The sequence below is a fragment of the Leucoraja erinacea genome, chromosome 10, assembly GCF_028641065.1.
Source record: "Leucoraja erinacea ecotype New England chromosome 10, Leri_hhj_1, whole genome shotgun sequence".
Classification (NCBI taxonomy): Eukaryota; Metazoa; Chordata; class Chondrichthyes; order Rajiformes; family Rajidae; genus Leucoraja; species Leucoraja erinaceus.
This window is the reverse complement of record NC_073386.1, coordinates 12,936,749-12,964,332: the sequence shown is the minus strand read 5'-3', so window position 1 is coordinate 12,964,332 and position 27,584 is coordinate 12,936,749. Positions and strand designations below refer to the sequence as shown.

General features: G+C 43.7%; 1 protein-coding gene across 1 annotated transcript in view; it reads right to left on the bottom strand.

The window, feature by feature from the left end:
- Positions 1 to 10,357: 10,357 nt before the first annotated feature.
- zgc:163022 (putative ferric-chelate reductase 1) overlaps positions 10,358 to 27,584 on the bottom strand; it is a 35,357-nt gene continuing 18,130 nt past the window's right edge. The window contains exons 7-16 of the mRNA XM_055641493.1: positions 27,055 to 27,156; positions 25,607 to 25,748; positions 23,404 to 23,514; positions 21,483 to 21,598; positions 18,371 to 18,457; positions 16,684 to 16,781; positions 14,203 to 14,261; positions 11,812 to 11,949; positions 11,677 to 11,696; positions 10,358 to 11,321 (exon numbers count right to left, since the gene is read on the bottom strand). Coding sequence (XP_055497468.1) covers positions 11,232 to 11,321; positions 11,677 to 11,696; positions 11,812 to 11,949; positions 14,203 to 14,261; positions 16,684 to 16,781; positions 18,371 to 18,457; positions 21,483 to 21,598; positions 23,404 to 23,514; positions 25,607 to 25,748; positions 27,055 to 27,156 — 963 coding nt within the window. The 3' untranslated portion in view covers positions 10,358 to 11,231. The remainder of the gene's footprint in view (positions 11,322 to 11,676; positions 11,697 to 11,811; positions 11,950 to 14,202; positions 14,262 to 16,683; positions 16,782 to 18,370; positions 18,458 to 21,482; positions 21,599 to 23,403; positions 23,515 to 25,606; positions 25,749 to 27,054; positions 27,157 to 27,584) is intronic.

Genomic DNA, 27,584 nt, shown 5'->3' with positions numbered 1-27,584 from the left:
ACCATTAAATTTTGTAAGAGTGCAAGGCACAACCGCAATGCAGTCTCAATGAAGTGGAGAAAGAGTTGGGGAGTGGTACCAGGGCACGCTTGGAACAGAGTATTTGACGTAGCCAACAAAAAGACAGGCATAGCTGTGGCTCATGTCAGTACCTAGGGATCAGGCACGTGCCTACCCTAACTAAAATTATTACATGGTAATTACTAAATATAAATAGTAAAGGCATGGGAGAATTGTGCCTAACTAAGAGATCGATCTCTTAGGTAGGCATAATTCTCCATGGCTTTCATCCGCAGCACTTGTAACCCTTGAAGGTCTGTGCAGCCCACGTGCCGTCAGCGCTGCTGGAAGCCGTCAATTTCAAGCGGGGCTGAAGGCGGCTGAAATTCTGCCTTTGCAGCACTGCGCAGGCGCAACAGCCTACTACGTATGCGCAGCGCTAGTTTCTTGGCGGGGTTTTCAAATATGGATTGGCATTATTTTAAGTGTATCTTAGGAAACAGGGAGAGAAGAATGGAGCTTGTGTGCCAATGATGTGGTAAGTACATTTCTTGGTGATGGTTTTAAATACGATATTTCCCGGGGTGTGGGAGTGGGGGGAGAGCTCCTTTCACAACGTTTGGGGAGTCTGGCCCGGGGTAAAGTTGCGGGGAGGGTAGGAGCGTTCTGAAGGAGGGGATCGGGATCATACCAGTAACCCACTTGCGACGCTCCTTGCACGGAGCCACCACATTGAGGCAGGGGGGAGAAGTAGCTCATGTGGCTGCGAGCGGCCGCTGGGCCGGACAGCGGAACCGGCCGCCACCTCAGCGCCTTCTGCCGACCCCCGCTCACCTCTGGCAGCTCTCCGTCTAAAAACCTCTCTCCTGTCACTTGCTGGCCTCACTCATGAGCTGCTTTCCGTAAATCCTTAAATTCTGACAGCGCGATTGAGGTTATTCGGCTGTGGGAATTTAAGGATTTGCAGGAAGCGGCTGACATGAGCGAGCGGCAGGTGAGAGGTGTTCAGACGGAGAGGACTGCCAGAGGTGAGCGGGCCGGCAGAAGGCGCTGAAGTGGCGACCAGTTCTGCTATCGGGTCCCGGCGGCCGCTCGCAGCTCCCCGAACTGCTTCTATCCCCGGCTACAATGCGGTGGCTTCACGCCCGGAGAGCTGCGGCAGCAGTGAGTGAGTGAGTGAGTTACTGGCATTATCCCCGACCCCCTCCTTCTCAACACTCCTGCCTTCCCCGCAACCTTACCCCTGGCACAGACTCTCCACACGCTGTGAAAGGAACTCTCCCCCCAATTGGTCCCTTGATCAAGTGTTATCATTCAATTAGATGACAACTGATTCAACTTTTCCCTGTCCTCCCGTATAGGGTGATTTCACCAAAGGTCAAATGAGTGTAGATCCCCCCTCACGTGACCGAAAAATTTAACTGGAGGACATATGTCACTTCGGTACATGTTCGTGAATGGGGAAACACGCACTTTCACAGCCGTTAAAAACATGGATAACGGCCGATTTTTTAGCTGAAATTTTCTGTGCTAGTCAGGGTGACCGTGAAGCACAGCGACCAAAATTTTCAGGCAAAACAAAAGATAGAAAGTGAGGTAATTACAAGAGGGAACTGAAGGTGGAAAAACAGCGGAAGTGCTTAGCAGACATTTGCAGTGGAGATTTAAAGGTCCAAAATATCGGGAATTATTGCGTTTGCTCGCTGAATTTCATCAAAAGTAAGTAATTAATGCCTTACTTTTGAAATCACCCTATTTCCCACCATCTCTCCACCTGCCGTCACCCTTCACCCCACCCATTCAGCAAGTCAGAATAAAGGAGACTAGGAAGCCTTGGGCAAATTGAATTGTCACTGTTTTTATTTTTATTTTTTATTTTTACGGAGAGAACAATCTGCGCATGTGCCGTTTAAGGTTTTTTTTTAAAGCCGACTGACTGTCTACCCTGAGTAATTACTCACGGCACGTGCCTGCTAGGAATACGTCAATGATTTGAAGAATCAAGAGATTTTTCCCCACCACCTTTCAGTCTGAAGGGTATCAACCTCAAAACATCACCCATTCCTTCTCTCCAGAGATGCTGCCTGTCCTGGTGAGTTACTTCAGCATTTTGTGTCTACCTTTAATGACAATATCATATTCTCCCAACATATATATTCTCCCTTCATTTTAGCAATGTGTAGATGCAGTCACTTAATGTTGCCTGTACATTGCTATTCACATCAATCACCCTGACCTCTACCTAGACTCCCTTGGAAGCATAAAAGATACACTATTCAATCTTGGCCTCCATTCCCTTTCCGCCATCAAACCCCAAATATTCTTACCAGGTGTTAGGCGCTTCCCCCTCCTGGTGAATGCTATGTACTTACCTTTCTCTGTTTCTCTCCCGAGTACAGGCCTCGTGGCTGTGAGTCTGGAATCAAGGGGTTAAAGGCTCCTGTACCCGATTGGCCAAGCTGCGCTGGTGACGGGTGACTTATCTGAAGCTTAAATACCTGAGCTTCCCAGGATTCTCTCTTCTTCATCGACCCTGACTGATGAGCAGACTGCTGGTGTGGGCCGAGGGAGGCCTGGCCACATGGCATAGAACTTTGTGTACCTTCACCATTCCTTGGTAACAAATATTGAATTGGGACGGATAAGGGCTGACCTTAGTGTTTTTGTGTATTTTGTTTCAATGTTATTTCTCTTTAGGCAGGTTTTAGAGTCTCCGGTTCGACGGTCCATCACGTGGCTGGCTGGAGCATTGTTAAATTGTTTGTCAGTTCATCCATATCCCTGACTGGGTTGTTTAAATCAGGTTTGGGTTTTGTGTTCCATTGTATAATTAAAACTATTTTTGAACTTGAGCCTGGTTTTTGCCTTGTGTTACGCGGCTCTGAAGTACCTGCATTCGGGAGTCGTAACACCAGGTGAAACAGTAAGTCACATTTTTTCAGTTTATTGTTCTGTATTTGTCACTCATGGTGTCATATAGTCACAATATGGGAACAGGCCCATCTATACAACTCACCTAGGCTGCCCAAATTGCCTAATCTAACTTGTCCCACTTGCCTGTTTCTGGCCCATGTCCTGGCATGTAACATATTCCTATTCCTTTTTGTGTACATGTCTGAGTGTCTTGAATGTCATGATTATCCTCGACTCTCCCACATCATTTGGCAACTGGTTCTATTTACACACCGCCCTCCGAGTGAGAAAGTTGCCTCTTGGGTCCCTTTCAAATCTTCCACTCTCACCTTAAACCTATGTCCTGGAGTTTTAGACTGTGGTGGCATGGATTGCAGACTATGTAATTCATACACAAAATACCTCCACTCATTCAGAATGCATTACCCCGACATTTCACTCACCTATAATTTTAATTCCCATTTCCCCTCCTGATCCTTCTGGAGACTTGATAAAAGTATATAAAATTAGGAGAGGCATAGATAGGGTAGGCAGTCAGAACCTCTCTCTCAGGGTGGAAATGTCCAACACTAGAGGGCATAACATAAAGGCAAGATGGGGAACGTTTAATGGGGATATGCAGGTCAAGGTTTTTGCTACACAGAATGGTGGGGGCCAGGAACACATTATCTGGGGTGGTAGTGGAGGCAGATACAGTAGTGGTGTTTAGGAGATTTTTAGGTAGGCAAATTGAAGTCCAAGGAATAGAGAGATATGGATCATGTACAGGCAGATGAGATCAGTTTAACACGGCATCATGCAACATTGTGGGGTGCAGGGCTCGTTCCTGTGCTGCACTGTTCTACGTCCTATATCCACACTAACCAGCAGGCACCCATCCATACTAAACCTATCATAATTCAGGGCCAACCATATTGCAGTGGGTCTGAGGCAATATACGAAGCAATACCATTTTATTTATCCCAGGAGGGACATTGATCTGTCAACAGTCATAAAACACAAAATACATGAAATTAAAGTGATGATTGGAAAGGATTAGGGATGTGAAAAGATTGGGGACTGTGGGGAGAGAGGGGAGTCAGTCTATCCCACGACAGAACGGGGAGGAGTTACAGTTTGATAGCCACAGGAAAAAAAGATCTGTCACATTCTGTACTGCACTTTGGTGGAACCACACTGTTGCTGGTGGTACTCCTCAGGTTGAGCAGTGTGTCGTGGAGGTATGTCATATATTAGATTGACTAGGTAATCAATCTATAATTCTATAAGAGAATCTCTATAATTCTATAAGAGAATTTCCTTTCTCTTATAGAAACTTACAAAATTCTTAAGGGGTTGGACAGGCTAGATGCAGGAAGATTGTTCCCGATGTTGGGGAAGTCCAGGACAAGGGGTCACAGCTTAAGGATAAGGGGGAAATCCTTTAAAACCGAGATGAGAACTTTTTTCACACAGAGAGTGGTGAATCTCTGGAACTCTCTGCCACAGAGGGTAGTTGAGGCCAGTTCATTGGCTATATTTAAGAGGGAGTTAGATGTGGCCCTTGTGGCTAAAGGGATCAGGGGGTATGGAGAGAAGGCAGGTACGGGATACGGAGTTGGTTGATCAGCCATGATCATATTGAATGGCGGTGCAGGCTCGAAGGGCCGAATGGCCTACTCCTGCACCTAATTTCTATGTTTCTATGTAAAGACAGATTTCCTTTACGAGTCAACATTAGTGAATCAAGGCACTTTTTACCAACATGCCAGTGGATATAATTCTTGAAAGATTTATTAAATTAACTGAATTTAAATTCTCCCATTTCCCTTGGTGGGATTGGATCGCCAGTCCCAATCTCTAGCATAATCATCTAAAAACCTGATCATTACCTAGTCATAGTTAAAGTGCATGGAAACCTAAATTACTAACTGTTTTATTACTTGTCAGATGCATCCTAAGGCTGCTGAATAAATTCAAAGTTTTCTGGCAACGTTTTGATTTTCTACTGCTGGCAGGAATATAAAAACAAAACAAGGTTTTATTCATCTTTATTTGTCAAATGCACAATATTTCCATCAGAATATATACAAAATTCAACTTAAAACACAACCATCCTTGTCCAGGATGCACTCAAACTTGGCCCTGAAGTCCCCCAAGTTAGTCAGCAGGGTCTCTCCATGTTCACTCTTTCTCCAGGGACACATCCAGGCAAGGGCATATCCTCGGAAGAAGGGCAGGTCGTGTGTAACCCAAAACTTTGCCGAGTTGTGCAATGCTTTTAGGCAAGTGTGTTTACTGTAAACATCAAGTACCATTGCAGCCCTGTGGCTGTTTTATAAACTGTATAATTGGGGTGAGAGTACAGGAAATTAATTGAAGAAAAAAATGTAGAATTTAATATTGAACCAAATAAATAACAAAAATAAGAATAGAAACATTTGCGACTGATATAAGAAAACAAGAGAGTAATGGGGAGGGAGCAATGAAGAATCAGCTAGCATTGCACTCAAATTCAGAGACTGACAAGTTAAGCTCATGTGCATTGATTTTTAAAAACATTGCAAATGTTAATGAATAGGCTGCAGGAACTAAAGTTCAACATTCCCATAATCATGGAAAGCATGTTTTGTGCACCACTCTCAATGGGAACTTGGAAAAGAAAATTAAGAGTTCCTCAATAATCATCAATAGATTCTGCACTTCAATATAGGTTTTTACCCTCCCAGAGATGCGATTGTTTTCCAGTTCGTATCTCTGTTCGTGCTGTGGCCGAACATCGTGGAGCTGGATGCCTCGCTCTGGACTGACTTTGAGCCCCACCACAGGGCCGTGGACTTACCATCGGAGCCAATCCCTTGCCTGGGATCGCTCCAACCGCAGCTTGTGGATTTTATCATCAAGAGCTCGCAGTTTCGGGAGAGACCAAGTCGGGAGCTCCAACGACGCAGAAGGTTCGACAACCTCCGACCTGGGGTCCGATCGTGGGCACGGGGGAGCTGAGATTCCCCCCAATGCAGGGGCTTGATCGCACCGATGCGGAGGTTACGGGACTAAGATTACCCCGTCAACAGAAGGCTCGAGGCCCCCGACCACAGGAGAACAAAGGGAAGAGATTGAGGAATGTGGAGTCAGTGTGGTAGATAATAATAATAAGTTTATTTATATAGCACATTTATAGTCAATTTTCATTGACCCCAAAGTGCTTTACATAATTAAAAAATCAGTTCCATACAAAGCATAAAGATGGGTTAACAAAATAATAAAATGCATAAACAGGACACAACATGTAACATAAACATCCACCACAGCATTCATCACTGGTGGAAGGCACAAAAAGTTTTGGCCGTCCTCCATTCCCCCCCCCCCCCCGTGGACAAGACCAGAGTCCAGTCCAGTCCAGGATCGGTCTTTCCTCACCGGAGACCACGGCTTCAAGATTGTGTAGGCCACAGGCCGGCGGTTGAGATTTAAAGTCCCCGCCGCAGCCAGAAGCACCGTAGACTGCAGGGCCGGCGGTCGAAGCTCCCCTCCAGGGGTGATGGTAAGTCCATGCCCGGCCCGCGGTAGAAGTTATCCGCGGGCCGGCAATGGCGGCTTCTTCCCCCGGGTCCCCCACGAGGGATCCCGGGCTGTAGACGCCGCAGCAGCTGGAACTCTGCAGACCGCGGCTTCAGGCTGTGACTTCAGGCTGCCGGCTGCCCCGGGCCAGTGAAACGGAGCACTCCCCGCCGGCGAGCCCCAGCGAGGGCTCACCCGCTCCATGCCGAGGGCACGTCTCCAGGAAAGACCTCGCCGATCCTTGATGGTAGGCCACGGGGGAGGCGACCTGGAAAAAGTCGCCTCTCCATGGAGGAGGCAACCAAAGCGGTTTCCCCCTTATACCACCCACACCACCCCCACACAAAACACAAAAAACCCCATTAAATACACACTTTAACACATACTAAAAATAAAAAATAAAATTGAAAGGCTGACGCGCTGCTGCCATGGCTGCCGCCAGAACAGCGCCCCCATCAGTCATGTTTATGTTAAAATTATTTTGTGTGTTCTGTTGCTTTTATTTGTACGACTGACTTCGCAAATTAAATTCCTCGTATGTTGCAAAACATACTTGGCGAATAAAGTATTATTGTATTGGAGGAGGGTGAATAAAGTGAATGGCCCAAAATCTATGCAAGGAAACCATTGATGACTGACATGATGCAGCAGGAATGGTGACATGCTTTACGAAAATAAAATAACGTTTTACCTTTACAAAATAATTTGCTAAGATTGGCAACAAAGAAAAACAGAAGTAGGAGAGAAACAGGTTTGGCAATCTTGTAAAGGAAGCAGATGATCTATTCGAGATGGAGAAGTGGTTTCACTCAGGATGCTGCCAAATTTATTTTTCAGACTTGCAAGTTGTATTACTATTTCTCTAATTTCTGTTCTTGTGTGTTGTTCCCTTTAATTGGGTCATTTAGTTGCATTTTTGTTCTTTTAATTTTCATTTCCTCCACCCTTATTATATTCTCAAATTGTACACTTATAAACCTGGATAGCCCTGCACAACTTCCATCTCAATGGGCACTATATTTGGCAGGCGGTCTCAATTGTTGCCACCGTCTCCTTCGCCCTTTTATTTCAAATGCAGATCAGTACCCAAATCCTCAATCACAATACATCTTGGCTAGTGGTTATCTCTTAACCTTCTCAGCACCAGAAGTAAAAGAAACAGTATCCCATCTTGCCATTCGAGCCAGTAGTGTCAATTTTGGGACAACCTTTTACTTTCACTGTTCACTCATAATAGGAACGCATCATGTAAGGATTGGACACGAGCTGTCAATTAAATCACTTCACTATGATATAAATGTCTTGTACACAGTATCTTCTAATGACATGTTCCAAATTATCAGTAATAGTCTGTCTATATAATTTATATAATAAAACAGTGCTACTTTCACTGATGCACATCTGTTTTAAGTTGCATATTGCAATCACTGCACCTTGATCAGTCTGCATTGTTTTGGGGATAGACACAAAAAGCCAGAGTAACTCAGCGGGACAGGTAGCATCTCTGGAGAGAAGGAATGGGTGATGTTTTGGGTCGAGACCCTTCTTCAGCTTGGGGGATTATCCTTTATCGCACAGGAACCAGGTTCCCTTCCTTCTGCTTCAGTATTCTGGCTGCTGTGGGAAGAACCAACCACAGCAATAACATGACAACTGCAAGCTGAGGCTACAACTGCCACAGGTTACTTGCACAGGCCGTTTGAAAATATTGTTGTGTGCACAAAATGCCATTAATAGCAATGCAATGTATTTTGCCAATTTCACAAAATCAAGAGACATTAGGACTGAATGCAGCTTACATTTGTGGATTGAAATAGGACAAATTTGATTTATTTTTTTTAAAAGACCATAGTTAAATACTTATTTGGTCCACAAAGACATCAATCTTATTTACCACACAACATGACCCACAATACTAAACTAACTTAGCAGGTCAGACAGCATCTCTGGAGAATATGGATAGATGACATTTCAAGTCAGCACCCTTCTTCAGACTTGTTTAGCAGACCGACTAATCTATTGTATCACTATTTTGTAAATACATTCTGTTGAGTTCATGTTCAATCAAACTGGAATCTCTAATGAGCATATTCTAAGCACAGGACAAGCTCTTTGGCCCACATTGTCTGTGCCAAATACAATGCCAAGACCAACATTATATGCCTGTAAATCTACATCCCTCCATTTCCCGCATGTCCATGTGCTAATCTAAAAGTCTCTTAAATGTCACTATTGTACCTGCCTCCACCACCACCCCCAGCAGTTGTAAATGCTGGCTAAAATGGAGCCAGAATAGAACCAAACTTTAGCAGAGGATTCATGCATTGCAAAGCCATTTTGGCCAAATCTGTATTTCTGTATAAAAAGCCACAAGCTGCTGGCTAGTGCCAGGAAGTCTAAGTCCCAGATCAGTGTTTCAGATAAGGAATGCATAAGTATCTCTCCAATTGTCAGTATGAATTCTTGCAGAGACCCTCCAAAGTATTGTAAACGTATGAATTGGATGATCAGCCATGATCATATTGAATGGCGGTGCAGGCTCAATGGGCCAAATGGCCTACTCCTGCATCTATTTTCTATGTTTCTACGAGTTTGATTGGATTGCTGCAAAATAATTGTAAATAACATAAATAATTTTGCAAGCCAGTTACCCTGCTGTTTGTTGATTGGCCAAAGTGTTGAGCCCTGGCAGAATTGTTTTGAGTTCCAGGGTAAATATTGCAATATTCAGTTAGTTAGCTTCCTTCCAGAGGCTTCTGCAAGAAACATTGTATGGGAGACTGTAATTGGTTTCAGGAACTGTCAATGTATTGATGTAATTAATATGTTTGCTTGGACTGTAAAGAGACCACCCCTATGTAGTTCAGCTCCTCAAATTTCATGGACCTATAAAAAGTAGCTTCTAGTAGATTTTAGATCGGCATCAATCTTATGGAAGAGCGCTTGGGACTGCGTGACCTTTTGGGCAATATCTGCTTGCACAAGGCTGAAGGGCTTGGCCAGGCAGAGATCAGGATCGAATCCGCGGTGGTTTAGGTATAGTCTAGGGGAATTTGCTGTTCATTCTAAAAATAAAATTTATCCAGTGAGTCCAGTGCTTGAGTCAGTGTTTTTTACTGAACTCGACTAGGGGGGTGCTTTAGAAGATGTACTCCAGTATTTAATATTTTTTATCCTTGGAAAATGGTTCTGACACCTTATCAATGCGTCTCATAATTTTTTAGTCAGAGGGCGAGGTCTACCGCATCAATGCTTCTCATAATTCTTTAGTCGGAGGGTGGTGAATCTGTGGAATTCTTTGCCGCAGAAGGCTGTGGAAATTAAGTCAGTGGATATTTTTAAAGGAAGAGATAGATTCTTGATTAGTGCAGGTGTCAGAGGTTATGGGGAGAAGGCAGGAAAAGGGGGTTAGGAGGGAGAGATAGATCAGCTATGAATGGCGGAGTAGAGTTAATGGGCCGAATGGCCTAATTCTACTCCTGTTCCTTACGACTTTATATATTTCTATTAGGTCTCCCCTCAACCTCCGGTATTCCTGGCGGAACAATCCAAGTCAGTCCAACCTCTACCTGTAGCCAGCCCAATGTACACTTAGACTTCCTCACAGTCCACAACCCCAGCAATCCTGGTGTCATCTGTAAACTTACTAACCCATTTACATTTATGTCCAAGTCATTTATATCTTCCTCGTGTTTTGCTGAAGCATCCTTCCTTAGATTATTCAATCGTGCCTTTGCAATCTGCATTCTCAAATATGTTCATTTCTTGTAGCCTCTACTCTAATCCTCTTTAGACTCACCCCATCTAGATTTCCAGAATTTTTTTAAACTAAAATTACATTCACTGAACAAGGACACCCAGCAGTAAAGAGAATATCAAAAATAATCATACTTCGAAATAATCATAATAATATGAAAACTTTTAGTTATAAACAGTGAAAATAACAAGATAATCCAATATAATGTTTGATTTCAGTTATTTCAGGCAGTCTGTTAATAACATTTTGGTGCAAAAGATACACAATCCAGTTAAATGTTCCTGAGTAAACATTATTTATAATAATCAGTTATTAATATTGAATGCAAAAGTACCAATGAACTGTTACTCAATTATTCCATTGTAACTCATCCTCCCAAGAAAGAGTGATTGCTCGACTAAAGACTAGGAGGCTTTGCTCATGTTAAAAGTAGCTTCACAAACAAGGCCAAGTTGGTTTAAGGAGCTTCACTCTCCACCGTGATGGAAAATTGGTGCTTAAAAACCCAATAAATATTTAGATTAAGTAATTTACATTGTTTTAGCTTCATTAGACAGTGAACTTACTAACCAACTCATCAGGGGCCGTGATATTACGTTGTTTCCCCCCCCCCTCCCCTTACTAATTTCTGCTGGTCATGTTGTTGGAACTTGCTTCAGGAACACTTACACCAGGTTCCTCCCATGGAATCACTACCATCTTGTAGAAACATGACATAAATGCAAATAGATGTAATAATTGCTTATATGCAACACACAGAATATACAAAAAACATGGGTGATTTACTGGAAACCCATAATTAAATATTTTCTTCATCTTCAAAGGTAAGAATTCATCAACAAACTGTAGAATCTTGGTAGACTAATTATCTGCAGCCATAAACAATCCTTTGTACGAACAACCATCAGCTTTAAAAATAAAGTTTTTGCAGGGAGATAATTCATGTTGAAGCCCTTATTTCATGTGATATGTTGATGCCGAACTGATTGATCCATCACCTTCTCCACTGCAAATGGATATTTTATGTTTGCCCAATCCCCACTAAGATAGCTATCAGAAATGCCAAATTTCCACACAAGTACACACCGAATACGATAAAGAAGGGGAACATCTGCAGATGAGAAAAATAAAAACAGTCAATGTTTCTGGAATCAGACAGTTAGCATTTATTTAATTTTTCTATAAATGATATCGGTGGGCATTCTCAGGAATCACGGTCCAACAACTCTACTGTATCAATGTTAAATTTTAAAGGTTTCCAACCACTCATTTGCTCAGATGGTATTCTATATACTCATGCAACTAGGAAAACCCCACATTCATAGCTCCATCATTGCAGTCTGCCAATCTCACTTTAGCAAACCTTCTCACGTTGACCAAGTGGCGTCAGCGCTTCTAGATGGGAAGGAATTTTTAATTCTTAATGAAATACAATACATAGGCAGGAAGTAGTTGAAAGAAATTACCGGTTTCTCTGTGGTGCAATCTATAGCAAAAAATAAAATAAAAAATCCAGTTAGTTTGCACCATGTTTTCCCTGCATTCAATTATTAGATGTAATACTTTGAGGGGAAAAAAATAAATCCTGAACTATTCCTTACCTTTTCTCCAAAAAATGGAAAGCAGGATAAGCACAATATGGGCAAGCAAGTCCCATCCGACAAATCCACCCAAGACCTTTACTGGCCATTTATCAGGTGCCACATTTATTAGTAGAAGGCCGAGGAATAGTGCTGCCACTGGAAGAGAAATAAAACAAGGATGTTGTGTTTTACCCAATAAGCCGTTGCTAAAATTTCAGTGAACTCCGATGTTTGGAATTAAACATTAACAGAACAAATTTTATCACCATTCACTGATAAAACACCAGCAGAAATCAAATTCACATTGCCACTTATCCAAGCGATCCACCCCCCACATCTTCCGACAAAATTATTGTAGCCAATTAACGGGGTTTTATTCCTTTCTTATATTAAATAGATGGTCTCAGCCATGCATGTGGAATAATGGGCTCCTGCTAATGAAAATACTAACTTGGGGCCAACTTGGGGTTGCTGAATATCCCACAGTCTAGGCATAAGCTCAGGGGCGACCGCGCCTTTGCGGTTGCAGCCCCTAGACTGTGGAACAGCATCCCCTTTCCCATCAGAATTGCCCCCTCCATCGACTCTTTTTAAGTCAAGACTAAATACTTATCTATACTCCCAAGCCTTTCCTGACGTCCTCTGAGTGAGGGCTACATGTATAATAATAAATTTTATTTATGGGCGCCTTTCAAGAGTCTCAAGGACACCTTATAAAAATTTAGCAGGTAGAGGAAAAACATGTAAGGGGAATGAAATAAATAGTAGAGACATGACTAGTACACAAAGTAAAGACAGAATTCAATTCAAAACACAATATGAGGCAATTAATGCACAGATGAAAAGGGAGGGGGACGTGGGGCTAAGGATAGGCAGAGGTGAAGAGATGGGTCTTGAGGCGGGACGAAGATGGTGAGGGACACGGAATTGTGGATCAGTTGGGGGAGGGAGTTCCAGAGCCTGGGAGCTGCCCTGGAGAAGGCTCTGTCCCTAAAACTGCGGAGGTTGGACTTGTGGATGGAGAGGAGACCAGCTGATGTGGATCTGAGGGACCGTGAGGGTTGGTAGGGGGAGAGGAGGTCAGTGAGATATGGGGGGGGGGGGGGGGGGGCAGATGGTGGAGGGCTTTGTAGGTGAGGATCAGGATTTTGTAGGTGATCCAGTGGGAGATGGGAAGCCAGTGAAGTTGTTTGAGGACTGGAGTGATATGATGCCAGGATTTGGTGTGGGTGATGAGTCGGGCGGCTGCGTTCTGGACCAGTTGGAGTCGGTTGGTGTCAGTGGAGCTGATGCCAAGGTTGCGGGCCTGGGGAGATGGGGAGACAGTGGTGCCGTCGATGGTGAGAGTGGGGTTATTGATTTTGTCGAGTGTGGCTTTGGAGCCTATGAGGAGGAATTCTGTCTTCGCTGTCGAGTTTGAGGAAGTTATGTACATGTATATATGTATGTAGTTTGCTTTGTTGTGCTATTCTTATAACAAATGTAAAGCACTTTGGCCAACGAGAGTTGTTTTTTAAATGTGCTATATAAATAAATGTGACTTGACTTGACTTGAACCCATCTATCTGCTACTTACATGGAAAAGGGAGTAGGACACTCATACTCAATGACCTGAACAATGAGGGCAAGCGTAAAAAATGCACTTTCCCACTTCTACTTTCTACTTGTATTGCTATTTTCAGGGAGCTATATTTGGACCCCATATCCCTGTACAGCAATGCTGTTAAGGCTCCTGTATACATTCCCCACACATTGATCTCCCAAAGTGTAACACCTGACACATGCTCAGATTAACTCCATCGGCCATTTCTCCATTCACAAATCTCCAGTTAGCATGACACCCTGCCACCACTACACTATTTTCTACGGCTAAGCCAGTACAGAAGTCAAACTACCAAGTCACCATAGATCCCCTGCATCTTGATCTAGATCAGACTACCGTGAGGGACCTTGACATAGCTTACTTCAGTCCATTTAGGCAACATCCATTGCCCTACCTTCAATGACCTTCATCACTTCCTCAAAAAACTCAACCAAGCTTGTAAGACACGAGTCTTATTTATGGATCCTCAGGGGCCTCGCCACTGGCTAGACGCTGTGGATCTTTGTCAAAGCACCACCAATTTGCACCCTTGCCTCAATAACCTGGGATAGATCCTATCATTTATCTGCCTTAATGTTCTTCAAGAAGCCCAACATCACCACCTATTGATCTCAAAACTAGCATATTAGTATACCCACAATGATATCACCATCCTCCACATCCTTGTCCATGGTCTACATATGATGAAAGCATGCAAAAATATGATAAAACTGAAAGTCTGAGTGAATGAAGATAACACTTGCAGATTCTCATTTCAATCCTTAAAGTTTGACTACTGATATTTTGCATGTTAAACAGAAATGTACCTGCAAGAGGCTTGATCACATTAGCCAGTATAGCATGAAAATATTTGAATATCCACCGCCTGTGAAAATAACAAAAACATTAATCATATTTTTATCATGATAAATACACTTGGATAAAAAGTGTGTAAAAGAGTTGCATCTTTATGTTCAATTGGTGATTACTGGTTAACGTGCCCTCAGTGCACTGAGAGTCTTGTCTCCATGCTTATTTATTAAGGAATCCAATGCTGAATTATAGACTTGCAAGGGCAAAGTTATTTCCCTGCAGGATTTTCAAAATTAAAAGAGGTTTTGTTACTAGTTGTAAGTTACTGCACACTAAAAATACTAATAACATTGTTTGATACAGTAATATTGCACAAGTGTGAATGGAAGCAATCGATTGCAATGGCCACCCATGGTTAATGTAGCTGCCGTGTTCGTAAGAGAAAATAGCATGCGATCACTGAGGTGCGGTACAGAGGTACAGCTGCTGCCTTCAGTGCCAGAGACTGGTTTGATCTTGACCTCCAGTGCTGTCCGTGTGGAGTTCACCCGTTCTTCCTGTGACCTTGTGGGTTTCCTCCAGGTGCTCCGGTTTCGTCCCACACTCCAAAGACGTGTGCTTTGTAGGTTAATTGAACTCTGTAAATTGCCCCTAGTGTGTTTGGAGTGGATGAGAATGTGGGATAACAGAATTGGTGTGAATGGGTGATCAACAGTCAGTATGAACTCAGTGAGCCAAAAGGCCCATTTCCATGTTGTATCTTCCACTCAATCATTTACTGCGGTGAAGCAATATGGATATTCTTCCCCAGTGACCCCGAGGACTGCTATTTCTCTGAGCCAATTTCCAACACAACCTTTAAATGGTTCTCTTGTTCCTGATCAAAATCATATTATAACCAACTAGATCCAGGCAATACAAATAGTGTCGCCCAATACATCACTCACATCATATTCAATTTGTACTGTGCAAACTTGGGTTATAGCAGAACTATCCACATAAGTATGGAATCAAACCTTTGCACTATGTGACTGAAGTTGCTTCCAGGAAAAATTCAAAAGCTAGCACAAATAAAAATTATAGAAAAGCCAGCAGGAGAAATTTTGAATTTTCAAAGAATTAATTTTAGATTTCAATTACACTTTGACCAATGCATATTTGAATGAGCACTGTTGACAAAGTAATTGGATTAATCAGCTCAGAAATAATTCTGGGGAATACATTTCTTCTAACCACAACATAAACACCTTTGTATGTGATCTCAGTCGCAGGAAGTTATCATTTGCGGTTGGAGCACCAAGGCAAATTCCTTGTATGTGAATACTTGGCCAATAAACCTATTAATTCATTCAGGAATACTCAACCTGCCTGAACTCAAGGGTCTGCTAAATATCAAAACACAAAAAAAAAAACATTTACATTTCTAAATGGAGGACAAATATTGAAACTGCAACTAAAAATAGTTAAATATACCACAGAATATTGCTCACACCTTCCTGAAATCCAGCAAGTTGATGACATGGTTAATAATCGTGCAATGCCTTGTGCATCAACAACATTAAATGGGGTATCAGGGGTTATGGGGACGGCAGGAGAATGGGGTTAGGAGGGAGAGATAGATGAGCCATGATTGAATGTTGGCATAGACTTGATGGGCCGAATGACCTAATTCTGCTCCGATCACTTATAACCTGAGAATTGAAGGGCATTCTTTCAGAAAGGAAGAGAGTTGGAACGTCTTTAGTCAGAGGGTAGTTAATCTGTGCCACAGAAGGCTGTGGAGGCGGTGGATATTTTTAAGGCAGAGATAGACAAATTCTTGATTAGAACTGGTGTCAATGGTTATGGGAAGAAGGCAGGAAAATGGGATTAGGGGGCAGAGATCAGCCATGGTTAATGGCAGAATGGACTTGATGGGCCAAATGGCCTAATTCTACTCCGATAACGTGTGAATTTATGGAATGCTTCCTGTCAAAATGATGGAAATGCACATCTCCTTAGACAAACTAATTCTAAATTTGTAAACAAAACTAAACTCTTTGAATCACTTCCCTCTGGAAGGCGACTCCAGACTGTCAAAGCTGCCACAGCCAGACATAAAAACAGCTTTTTATCCACGAGTTGTAGCTCTACTCAACAGCCAAAAATCTGTAGCCTCCCTTTGATCTGGTATTTTGTTGGTTCACATGCTTGATCAATGGTGTTTTATCATTAATGTTTTATTATTATTAATGTTTAGTGTTTTCTGAGTCATTCGTAACCGTCACTATATGTCATGTTGTTACTTGTGTGCGGAGCACCAAGGCAAATTCCTTGTATGTGAATACTTTGCCAATAAAACTTACTTACATTATGATTACCAGAATTAAATTGCCTGGCCTTTGTTTAAATAGTTAACTGATAGCTAAAGAATGTTTACTGACAGAACAAACCCAGGAATCAATCCACCAAAAATTGCCCGTCTTCAAGAGCTTATAAAATGCTGTAGAACCTACCTCTTGTGATCTGGAGAAGGACGAAAGATGGCAACAAAAGGTTGGATTAGTGCAAGTATCATTACAATACATCCCAACACGGGGTGCGCCCCTGCACTCTATAAAAGAAAAAAAGCATAAAAATGCAGCATTTCACAAATGCAAAAATAGCAGAATTTATAATCGAAAGTGAATTGATCTAATTAATGAAAACACATTAAGTATTTTCCACCAGCAAGCCAAAATGGAAATAATTTTGCTAGAAATATCAGTTGCTGATCTATCCTCAATCCTTTCCCTCCTTTTGGCATGCAACTGGTTCATTATCCATTTACTACCCAGCCTCAAACTTCAGGTACTCCAACACTGGTCACAGGTTAACCTTGGTGTTGGCCTTTTATAGACCATTCCAGATATCAATCCCAGGGGATTCCCAGAAAAATGGGTCCTAAAATAACCAGGCCTTTTCAACTCAGAACCACATTTCCAGTCAGAAATGAATTACCAGAGCTAGACACACACCCTGGTTGCGGGGTCAACATCCTGGGAAACCGCCCCCAGCTCCCCCAAAACACCATTAGTATAGGAGATGTAGTGAATCAAGGTAGTGGCTCTCTACCACCTTTGTGGACAATAATGTCTCTAGTGACGCCCACATCCCAAAAAATAATTAAAGGCAAGCATTGAAAGGACAAGTCAGTGAACCAACTCCTCAGAACCTAGAATTGAAGAAAATCTACAATCTTGGAAATGCCAAAATGCCATGAAAACTTAGTGCTTCAGGCAGCTTTAATTAAAAGAGAAACAGAATTAACATTGTGGTTCATGGGCTCTTCAGGGGATGCGTGCCTTTGACTTGAAACATCATCTCCAGGATTCTGGTTCCCTGGGGTGGCTCAGTGGTAGAGTTGTTGCCTTTACAGCGCCAGGGACTCTTGTTCAATCCTGACTACGGATGCTGTCTGTATGTCCCCCTGTGACCGCGTGGGTTTTCTCCGATGTGCTCCGTTTTCCTCCCACACTCCAAAGACTTACAGGTTTGTTGGTTAATTGGCTTTGATAAAATTATAAATTGTCCCTAGCCTATAGGATAGTGTTTGTGTATGGAGCGATTACTAGTTGACAAGGACTCAATGGGCTGAAGGGTCTGTCTATGCACTGTATCTTAGTTTAGTGGTAGTGCAGAAACAGAACCTTCGGCCCACCGCGTCCGAACCGGTCAGCAATCCCTGTGCATTAACACTATCCCACAAAATCACACTAGGGACAGATTACATTTATACCAAGCCAATTTACCTACAAACCTGTGCGTCTTGAGTGTGGGAGGAAGCCGGAGCCCCCCAGAGAAAACTCACGTGGCCACAGGAAGAGTGTACAAACAGCACCCATTGTCCGGATTGAACCCGTGGCACTGGTGCTGCTTGTTATGTAATGGTAATCACAAGTAGGAGGACTGAACCACCAAGATGCACAGATGGTCAATTCAAGTCATCTAGTTGTTATAACAAGGCAGACATTCAATATCAACAAATCAGTCACAATAAATAAAAGAAATTGTGATTGAGGAAGCGTGCATGTTGAAAGAGTTAATATGAAAAAATGTCATTCTGATGGAACATTTGATTTGTGCCAAAATATTATCCAAAAGGATATGCTTTAAAATGATTCAATAACTCAAAACAATTTAACTCATTTAAAAACAACTTACATAACTCCAACCTTTCACTTGGACGAATACCAGCACAAAGCCAATTATTGTCAATGCAACAGTCAGCGTCATCAGAGGAAAATGCAACTAATTAAACAAAGACAACCATTAATTAATTTTACATAAAAACTATGCCAATAATACAAATCACACAACAGCATACAAGAGGACAGAATTAATAAAACATTGGCAAAATACATCAGACAGCAGTTGCATAAAGGCAAGAGTTAACCCCAAGTTGTTGACCTCTCATTGGCAACAAAAGTCAATTTTTACTAACTCTTACACGTGGCACTGCTAGAGATATTATGCTGAATGCTGTAACAGGATGTTATTTCCATATGTTTGGGTTTTATAACACTCCTCATAAAATGCAAAAAAAAATGCAAATGCAAATTTTTACATTGAGTTTATTAAATAGGTACAGGTGCACAACCTTTTATCCGACAGCCTTGGGACCAGACACTTTTCGTAATTTGGAATTTGTCGGTCTTCGGAATGGAATTTTTTTAGCGCAGATTTTAATGGCTGGCTCGGTGGTAGAGTGCCCGGCTCATATCCGCAAGGTCGCGAGTTTGCGCCTTGATCCCGGCAGTTCCTCGGTCGCGAGTTTGAGTCTTCAATGTAGTTTTTTCTTGCAGAATAAATGTCTGTATGAAATGCAGTGTGTTGAATGAATTCCTGAATTTGTAAATGTGACCGCAGCATTGAATCACCTCCCGCACTCATGTCACCCTAGCGGGGCTACATGCCCTAAGGCGGACTAAGGCGACATTTTCACACTCTTATATCCGTGTGCAGCAGAGGAGCCAAACGTGAGCTTTGGTGTGCAGACGACATCCTGGAAAAAATGTCTGGTTTCTTCCAGGTAGGCTATATACCCTCCCGCGCAATATACCCTCCACTTCTCTTTTATGAAGGTGATTTAGTTCCCTTTTCTTCCAGGACCGACCCGAGGTTCCGCTGCCACCTCTGCGGGCCACCCTCGGTGAACGCTCACTCAACTTTGTCTTGGGATTCCTACTCTCCCACGCAATGTACCCTCACCTTCTCTTTTACGAATGGGGATTTAGTTCCCCTTTCGTCGAGGACCGACCGGAGGTTCCGCTGTCACCTCTGCAGGCCGCCCTCGGTGAACGTCCTGTCTCCCTGTCCCTGGGATAGCAGGGGGCGATCAAACAGCACAATACCCCCCTCCCCCACCCCCAACTCCAGAGGAATCCGCTCCCCGATGGGCCGCTGCAGCGACAAGTGGCAGTTCGCCCACAGCCCGAGCTGCGCGACCCCAAGAACAAGACGCACCTTGCGCACCATCAGTTTCTGCCCCTCTGGAGTTGGAGCGGGGCTAGGCTGGAGTTGCTGATCTGGGATCTCCGTGCTTGCAGTGGGCCTGGGGGTCGGTGTCCCGATGAGGGGGCACAGCTCGGGCTGTGGGCGAACTGCCACTTGTCGCCGTAGCGGCCCATCAGGGAGCGGCTTCTGGTGGTCCCGATGTCTCCCGCTAGTTTGCAGTTTTCCTCTGGAGTTGGAACGGGGCTGGGCTGCTGCTGGCTGTGGGTCTCTGGGATCTCCGTGCTTGCAGTGGGCCTGGGGGTCAGTGTCCCGTTGGTCCTGACGTCTCCGGTGACTGGCATTGCCGACGTGAAGACAGTGCAAAGCCCCACGCCGGTGCAATGGGTGGGGAGCTGGAGAGGGGAGGGAAGGTGTCACATACATGGCCGGGAAGCAGAGGGGTGTAGGTGGGGTGAAACTGAAGGGAGCGACAATCTGCTGCTGCCTGCACGCCGAGTTAAAAAGTTCCCACGCAAGACTCACGAAACACTGTGTATCGTGAGTCTACCGTGGGAACTTTTTAACTCAGCAGGCAGACAGCAACATATTGTCAATTATTAACCCTCCCGCGCAATATACCCTCACCTTCTCTTTTATGAATGGGGATTTAGTTCCCCTTTCTTCGAGGACCGACCGGAGGTTCCGCTGTCACCTCTGCGGGCCGCCCTCCGTGAACGTTTTCAAGGACCTTTTTTCAAGGACTGAAAAAATGTCGCTATTCGGAGGTTTTCGTTATTTGGATCTTCGGATAAAAGGTTGTGTACCTGTATTTCCCAATGCACAGCAGTGCAGATTGATCAGGAAGGCTGTTCCCAATGCAGTGGAAATATTTTCCAATAAAAATAACACACTCGGTTACTGTAAACAGCTTCTCTATTAGTGCCAGGTGTCGCACCAAACTTGCGGTTTCATTTTTTATGTATTCGTCTAACTGCCTAAATGTTCAGTTTCGCTTTATGGTTCAGGTAGACCAAAGAACTCAAGTCCATCCAAATATTTAGCATCTCAAAAAGTAGATCTGAACGAAAAAAAATCAGATTTTCTATAAGATAAAAATCAGGCCCCATTTGGGTTATGGAGCAGATCCTCTTCATAAGGTGGTGCAGCAATAGAGTTGCTGCCTAACAGTGCCGGAGACCTTGGTTCAATCCTGGCTACGGGTGCTGTTTGTACATTCTCCCCGTGACTGAGTTTTCACAGAGATCTTCGGTCTCCTCCCACACGCCAAATAATTACAGCTTTGTAGGTTAATTGGCTTGGTTAAAGTGTAAATTGTCCTTGGTGCATGTAGGGTTGTGTTATTGTGTGGGGATCATTGGTCGGCATAGATTCGATGTGCTGAAGGGCCTGTTTCTAAATTTAGAACAAGGATGTGCATTTTACCTAGAAAAGGTACAATGCACATCCTTGTTCTAAATTTAACTTCTTGCAAAAAATCATATTTACATGTTGTTTCATTCCGAGCTATGTGCAGCCCAGGCATTTAATCTTACTGTACATCCTTTGATTGGATTTCCCCAGAGCTGGTTTAACCTGCTGAGTATTTCCAGCATTTTATATTTTTATTTACCGTTCTGAATCAACAGCATTTTGCATTACTTTATTAACTTCAGAAACAAATTTTCCCAACCATCAAGTGACAAAAATACCTCCCAGAAATATCTGGTCAAAGTAATTAAAAAACATTTGAACATGTTTTGCAAATGAGCAATAATGAAATGGATAATATAACCCAGCAAAATATAGATTCTGGATTTCAGAATAGAAATACTAATCTTACCTGAAACCACCAGGCTTTGCCCAAAAATTTGCTTTCACCTCCAATACATTTAAAATACTGAGCAATCAGCATGCCAATGCTCCCAGTTGTCATCCACGCGATTAACATCAGTGCACCTTAAAGTATTAAAAAAATTGGAAGGGCTTTATTATAGTTGTACACCATTTGATGCTATTATATCCCATTACCAAAATGGGGATTTTCAATCTGAAGAAGGGTTCTGACCCAAAACATTACCTATCCATTTTCTAAAGAGATGTTGCCGGTCCTGCTGACAAAAGACAATAGGTGCAGGAGTAGGCCATTCGGCCCTTCGAGCCAGCACCACCATTCACTGTGACTCTCGGAGTGGCGGCGCGGCTCTGGCTGCAGCGGCTTACCGGCGGTCCCGTTGTCTTTGTGTTTTTTATGTTGTTTATTTTGTTTGTTTAGTCTAGTTTTTTGGTTTTAGCTTGTGTTTTGGGGGGGGGGGGGTTGAAACGGGGTTTGCAGTCTCTCCCTGCGGGGGAATACGACCTTTTTGTCGTATTCCCCTTCTCTGCCTCCGTCTGCGCTGAGGCCTAATGGAGCTGACAACCTCGAGGCTCCGGAGGCAGAGCCCGCCAGGACTCGCTCTGAGCTCGCTCCCGTGAGGGTGGTCCGGCTCAGGGCTGGAAGAGGCTGGGACGCTCCCGTGAGGGCGGCCAGCCCGAGGGTGGAACGAGGCTCCCGTCGGAGCGGCCGAGCTCGGGAAGGTGCGGCGCTGGCAGCCCGAGGGAGGTTCGGCGCCCAAGTCGGGGCGGCCCGGTCCGGGGGAGGTTCGGCGCCCAAGTCGGGGCGGCCCAGCCCGAGGCTGAAGACGGCACAGTACTCACGTGAGGGTGGCTGGGACGGTGTTCTGGCGGCGGTGGCCTGAGTCCGGGGTTCGGCCCCAGCGCAGAGGGAGAAGAGGAGGGAAGAGGCTGCGACCTAAGACTTTTGCCTCCATCAGTGAGGAGATGCTGGGTGGACTCACTGTGGTGGATGTTAATATGTGTTTATTGTTGTTTTATTGTATTGTATTATATGTATGACTGCTGCAATTTCGTTCAGACTTCAGTCTAAATGACAATAAAAGGCTATCTATCAAGGCTGATCATCCACATTCAGTAGCCCGTTCCTGCCTTCACCCCATATCTGCTATCTCTAAGAGCTCTATCTAACTCTCTCTTGAAAGCATCCAGGGAATTGGCCTCCAATGCCTACCGAGACAGAGAATTCAACTGATTCACAACTCTGTGTGAAAAGGTTTTTCCTCATCTTCATTCCAAACGGCTTGCCCATTATTCTTAAACTGTGGCCCCTGGTTCTAGACTCCCTCAACATCGGGAACACGTTTCCTGCCTCTAGCATGTCCAAACCCTTAATAATCTTATATATTTCAATAAGATCCCCACATTATCATCGACTTTGACTCCTGGGAATAGTTTGTTTAGTTTAGAGATACCGTGCGGAAACAGGCCCTTCAGCCCACCGAGTCCTCGGCGTCTAATGATCCCGTACACTCGCATTATCCTGCACACTAGGACAGTTTACAATTACGCCAATTAATCCACAACCCTGTACGTCTTTGGAGTGTGGGAGGAAACAGGAGCACCTGGAGAAAACCTCCATGGTCACAGGGAGAATGTACAAACTCCGTACAGACAGCACCCGCAGTCAGGACCGAACCCGGGTCTCTGACACTGCAAGGCAACAACTCTACTGCTGCTCCACTGTGCTGCCCATTTGCAATGGGTGATTTACTGTCCCCCAACTTATTTTCACTGGTTCCGAATGGGCAAGGATTACAGATTGCTTTCACTGACGGATTAGATTGATCATTCTAACAATCCTGGAAGTTTCATGGTCACCGAGGAACTGTCAAAAGGTGACGAAATTAATTAGCTATTACATCCCTTACCATGGGTCTTGATGAGGATAGGCCTGCCACTGCTCCCAGAGGTCGACTGTACATCTCCAACATTTACTTTCTCCGAGGAAATAAATGTTCTTTCATGCCGGTTTATTAGCCCTGAAATATGAAAAGGGGTTAAATGCAGGGTAGAAACAGACAATACATAAAAATTGTAATGGGCCTGTCCCACTGAGGCGATTTTTTTTTCGGCGACTGTCATAGTCGTAGCAGGTCGCCGAAAAAAACGGTGACTGGACCCCTCCATGACAATGTCTACAACAACCCTACCACCTAGTCGACGTCAAGCAACGGACAACCGTAGGAGGCCCACCTACGACCGCCTACGTCCACCCGCAACAAGCTGCGACATGGTAAGACAATTCAATCTCCGGTACCTGTCACCGGTTGATGTAGGTAGTCGCCAATGGAATTCACCGAAGTCAGCACCGGCGACAACCTACGACAGCACCTCCGTCAGGAGAAGTCAAGCTACAACAAGCCCACGGTCACCAAAAAGTTTTGAACATTTCAAAATCCAGCAGCGACCAGAAAAACGCTACGATTCTTTGGGCAAGTGAGGAGACTATGTAGGCGACACCCCAGTGACCATGTGGCGACAGCCTAGTCGCCAAAAAAAAAAAAATCACCTAAGTGGGACGTGCATAAGGTCAAGATCAATAACATACTTTGCACTGCCAACTACCTTGCTGCCTTCAGCAACCAACATAATCAAGGATGACTCGCACCCTGGCGATTCTCTCTTCTCCCCTCTCCCAAAGATACAAAAACTTGAAAGCATTTCCTCTTTGCTGCTGTTCTCAGATGGTTGAATATATATCTCATAAACCCAGGACATATTCCCAATTTGCCTCGTTGCAATCTTTGCATTTGCTTTAAGCTACACTTTCTCCATAGCTGTAACTGTATTCTGCACAGTTTCAGTTTAGTTTGATTTATTGTCAGGTGTACCAAGGTACCAAACTTTTGTTGCGTGCTAACTAGTCTTTTTTGCACTACCTATTGTAGCGATGAATGGTTTGTACTCAGGTGTGGTATGATTTGTCTGGATAGCATAAAAACAGTTTTCCACCACAACTAAGCATGTGTGACAATGATATTCCAAATTCCTATTTTGAGGAAGGACATTCTTGTTATTGAGGGAGTGGAGCATAAGTTTACAAGGTTAATTCCCGGGATAGCGGGACTGTCATACGCTGAGAGAATGGAGTAGCTGGGCTTGTACACTCTGGAGTTTAGAAGGATGAGAGGGAATCTCATTGAAACATAAGATTGTTAAGGGCTTGGACACACTAGAGGCAGGAAACACGTTCCTGATGTTGGGAGAGCAGAACCAGGGGCCACAGTTTAACAATAAGGAGTAAGCCATTTAGAACAGAGACAAGGAAACACTTTTTCTCACGGAGAGTGGCGAGTCTGTGGAATTCTCCGCCTCAGAGGGCGGTGGAGGCAGGTTCTCTGGATGCTTTCAAGAGAGCTACATAGAGCTCTTAAAAATAGCAGTCAGGGGATATAGGGAGAAGGCAGGAACGGGGTACTGATTGGGGATGATCAACCATGATCTTATTGAATGGCGGTGCTGGCTAGAAGGGCCATATGGCCTGCTCCTGTACCTATTGTCTATTTATAATCCCATACAACATTTCTCTGCCATTTAGGGTATTAAGCTGAAGTAATCCATTTTCTTCAGTCCAGTCTTGGTTCAATTTCATTCCTTTTCCTAACTTCTCCCATTTCAATCGGGATGAACCACAATCTTCTCCCATTAATCGTCATTGGTGAAATGTTCTGGACCAGCTCACTCACTAAAAGTCTTCTTGCCCATCTTGACCAGGCCTTTCCTCAGATGTGCACAATTTCAACAAAATTTGATCAGGATTCATGCTTCCAAACCTCATTTATCCTTCCCATGTGACTACAGACTGCCATCTGTGTGGACCTACAATAGTCGGCATAGAACGCAGGTCTCTGGTGCTGCAAGGCAGTCACTCTACCACTGCGCCAATATGCCGTCCTGTTATACCATGAAGAGCTACACAGTCAGAGGTGTCGCCTTAAATGAGTTGTTCGACAGAGGCCAAAACTGCTCTTTCAGACAAATGCAAGTATGTCTTGGTCAATATTTATTCCCAAAAGTTATTTGCTCAGTATTACATACTGAGTATATTGCAGATCTCAGCACAGCACTTACCGCCATTTGAAGACCCAAAAGCAAAAAATAAGTAGTGCATGTTGTTGGCAGCTCTTTGGGCTGTTGAAATATTGTTTCTTGTGACAAATGAGCATTGAATAATTCCATTGGTATTCGCCACAGTTATATTATTCACTTGACCCTGTAAAATAAATTAGCATGTTATAGTCAGCATGGAACAAATAATGTCTCTATGCTTTAGATGATCCACCCTTGACCATAATCGGGTTAATCTCAAGCAGATATGCTGATGTGAGTGCATATCATAATTGGGCAGGCAAGAGGAAAATAAGTATTTTGAAAGGGGGGCAAGAAATGTTCCACTGCTTGCTAACTCTTTCCCATCCACCTCAGTTTACCCTTCCTCCAAAGTCTCACCAATACCCTTTCCATTCAATGCCCCCAGTTGTAAATATACTTATGGTTAGCTTACATGGTTGTAATGATGTTTTAATCCTGCCAGGTTTAAACATCTACTGCCACTTCCTTTCCATGTCTGCTCAAAATGAACCGTCTGAAGAACATCACCTATCCATGTTCTCCAGAGATGTTGCCTGACCCACTGAGTTACTCCATCACCTGGTGCCCTTTTTTAGATTGAGCCAATTGCTCAGCACAAGTGACATCAATCCACTGCCTTTCCCCATCATTGCCTGTTCTGCTGGATCTACTTGATGCCCTGTTTCATCATCCGTCTGCTTCCTGGCAAGATTCGTACGTCAGACCAGAAAAGCATTTCTGGGCCTTGCAGAAACCTCCAATATTTCCCAGAATTTCTTGCTTCTTTTGGCCTGAAAATAATACGGCACACGTCAATATTTATGCTTCAAATAGCTTCTGAAGGTCACTCGGCTGTTACTCCCATTCACAAACTAGGCCATGGTCTCATGCCAAGGGTTGGTGGGTCCATAACTGTGGATTTCCTCCCATTATCACTACCCTCTGTTCCCAATTTTCCCGAGATGACTGTCTACAATTGCAAGGGTAGATTGGCGTGCAATGACAGTTTGCTTTGACGACGGCTTGAGGGGAGAGGGGTCAGAATGAGAGGCTGCTCCCTTTGGATGAAAGGGGCAGGACTCAAGGTTATGGACCAAAAGAGAGGAAAATTAAGATTTGTGCGAGGACAACGGTTAAAAAACAGCCACACTGGCAGCTGTGGTGGGGGATAGGTTCCAATGTGCCTTCAAAAGGGTCAGAATCAAACAGCACAGAAACAGGCCATTCAGCCGAAAGTTCAATCTATTAGAATTTACACCCCATCCTGCACATGAATGCAGATTATTGTATAGCATGGTACAAGTTTAGAGAGAGCATATTCATGGAAGAGAGATCAAACCTACAGAATCTTCACCAGTGAACAAAAGTGCTCTTTCACAACGCCACATTGTAATTTAACAGTGGTTATTTACATACGGCCCATTCATGTACAAAGTAAAAATTATTACCAGCTCCCGACTTTGAGGACGTGATCTCCCCGTGGAATAGGCACGACGAACTTGTATACTTCCACTGTCATCCATGCCACAAATGTATATATCATCATTGCCCTAGTAACAAAATGGTGTTATAGTAATTGATAGCTTACGATGTTCTTAATATTTTGTTGTTAGTCATCCCAATTCAGGTCCAACAGATCCAATATAATCATTGGGAATTTTGAACGGGTTGAAAATAGCAATTCAACATCACACAAATAAGACATTCATGTTGAAACCAGTGCCATATGCTATTGGGTTAAAGATGAAGTTAAAACAAACGTTGTTACCTTACCTGCCCACGTAAAATTATCATTAAAAAAAAAATCCAACTTTTCACTTCTTCTATTGGTAAATGCAGAAAACGGGCTATTCTGCATTTGACCATTAGCAGATGGACACTCCGCTAGTCATAGATTTAGATCCCACTAAAAATGTCCTTTCCATGTCAACATTTTTCCCTATATGGAATAGCCACTGGAAATTACCTATGCAGTAAG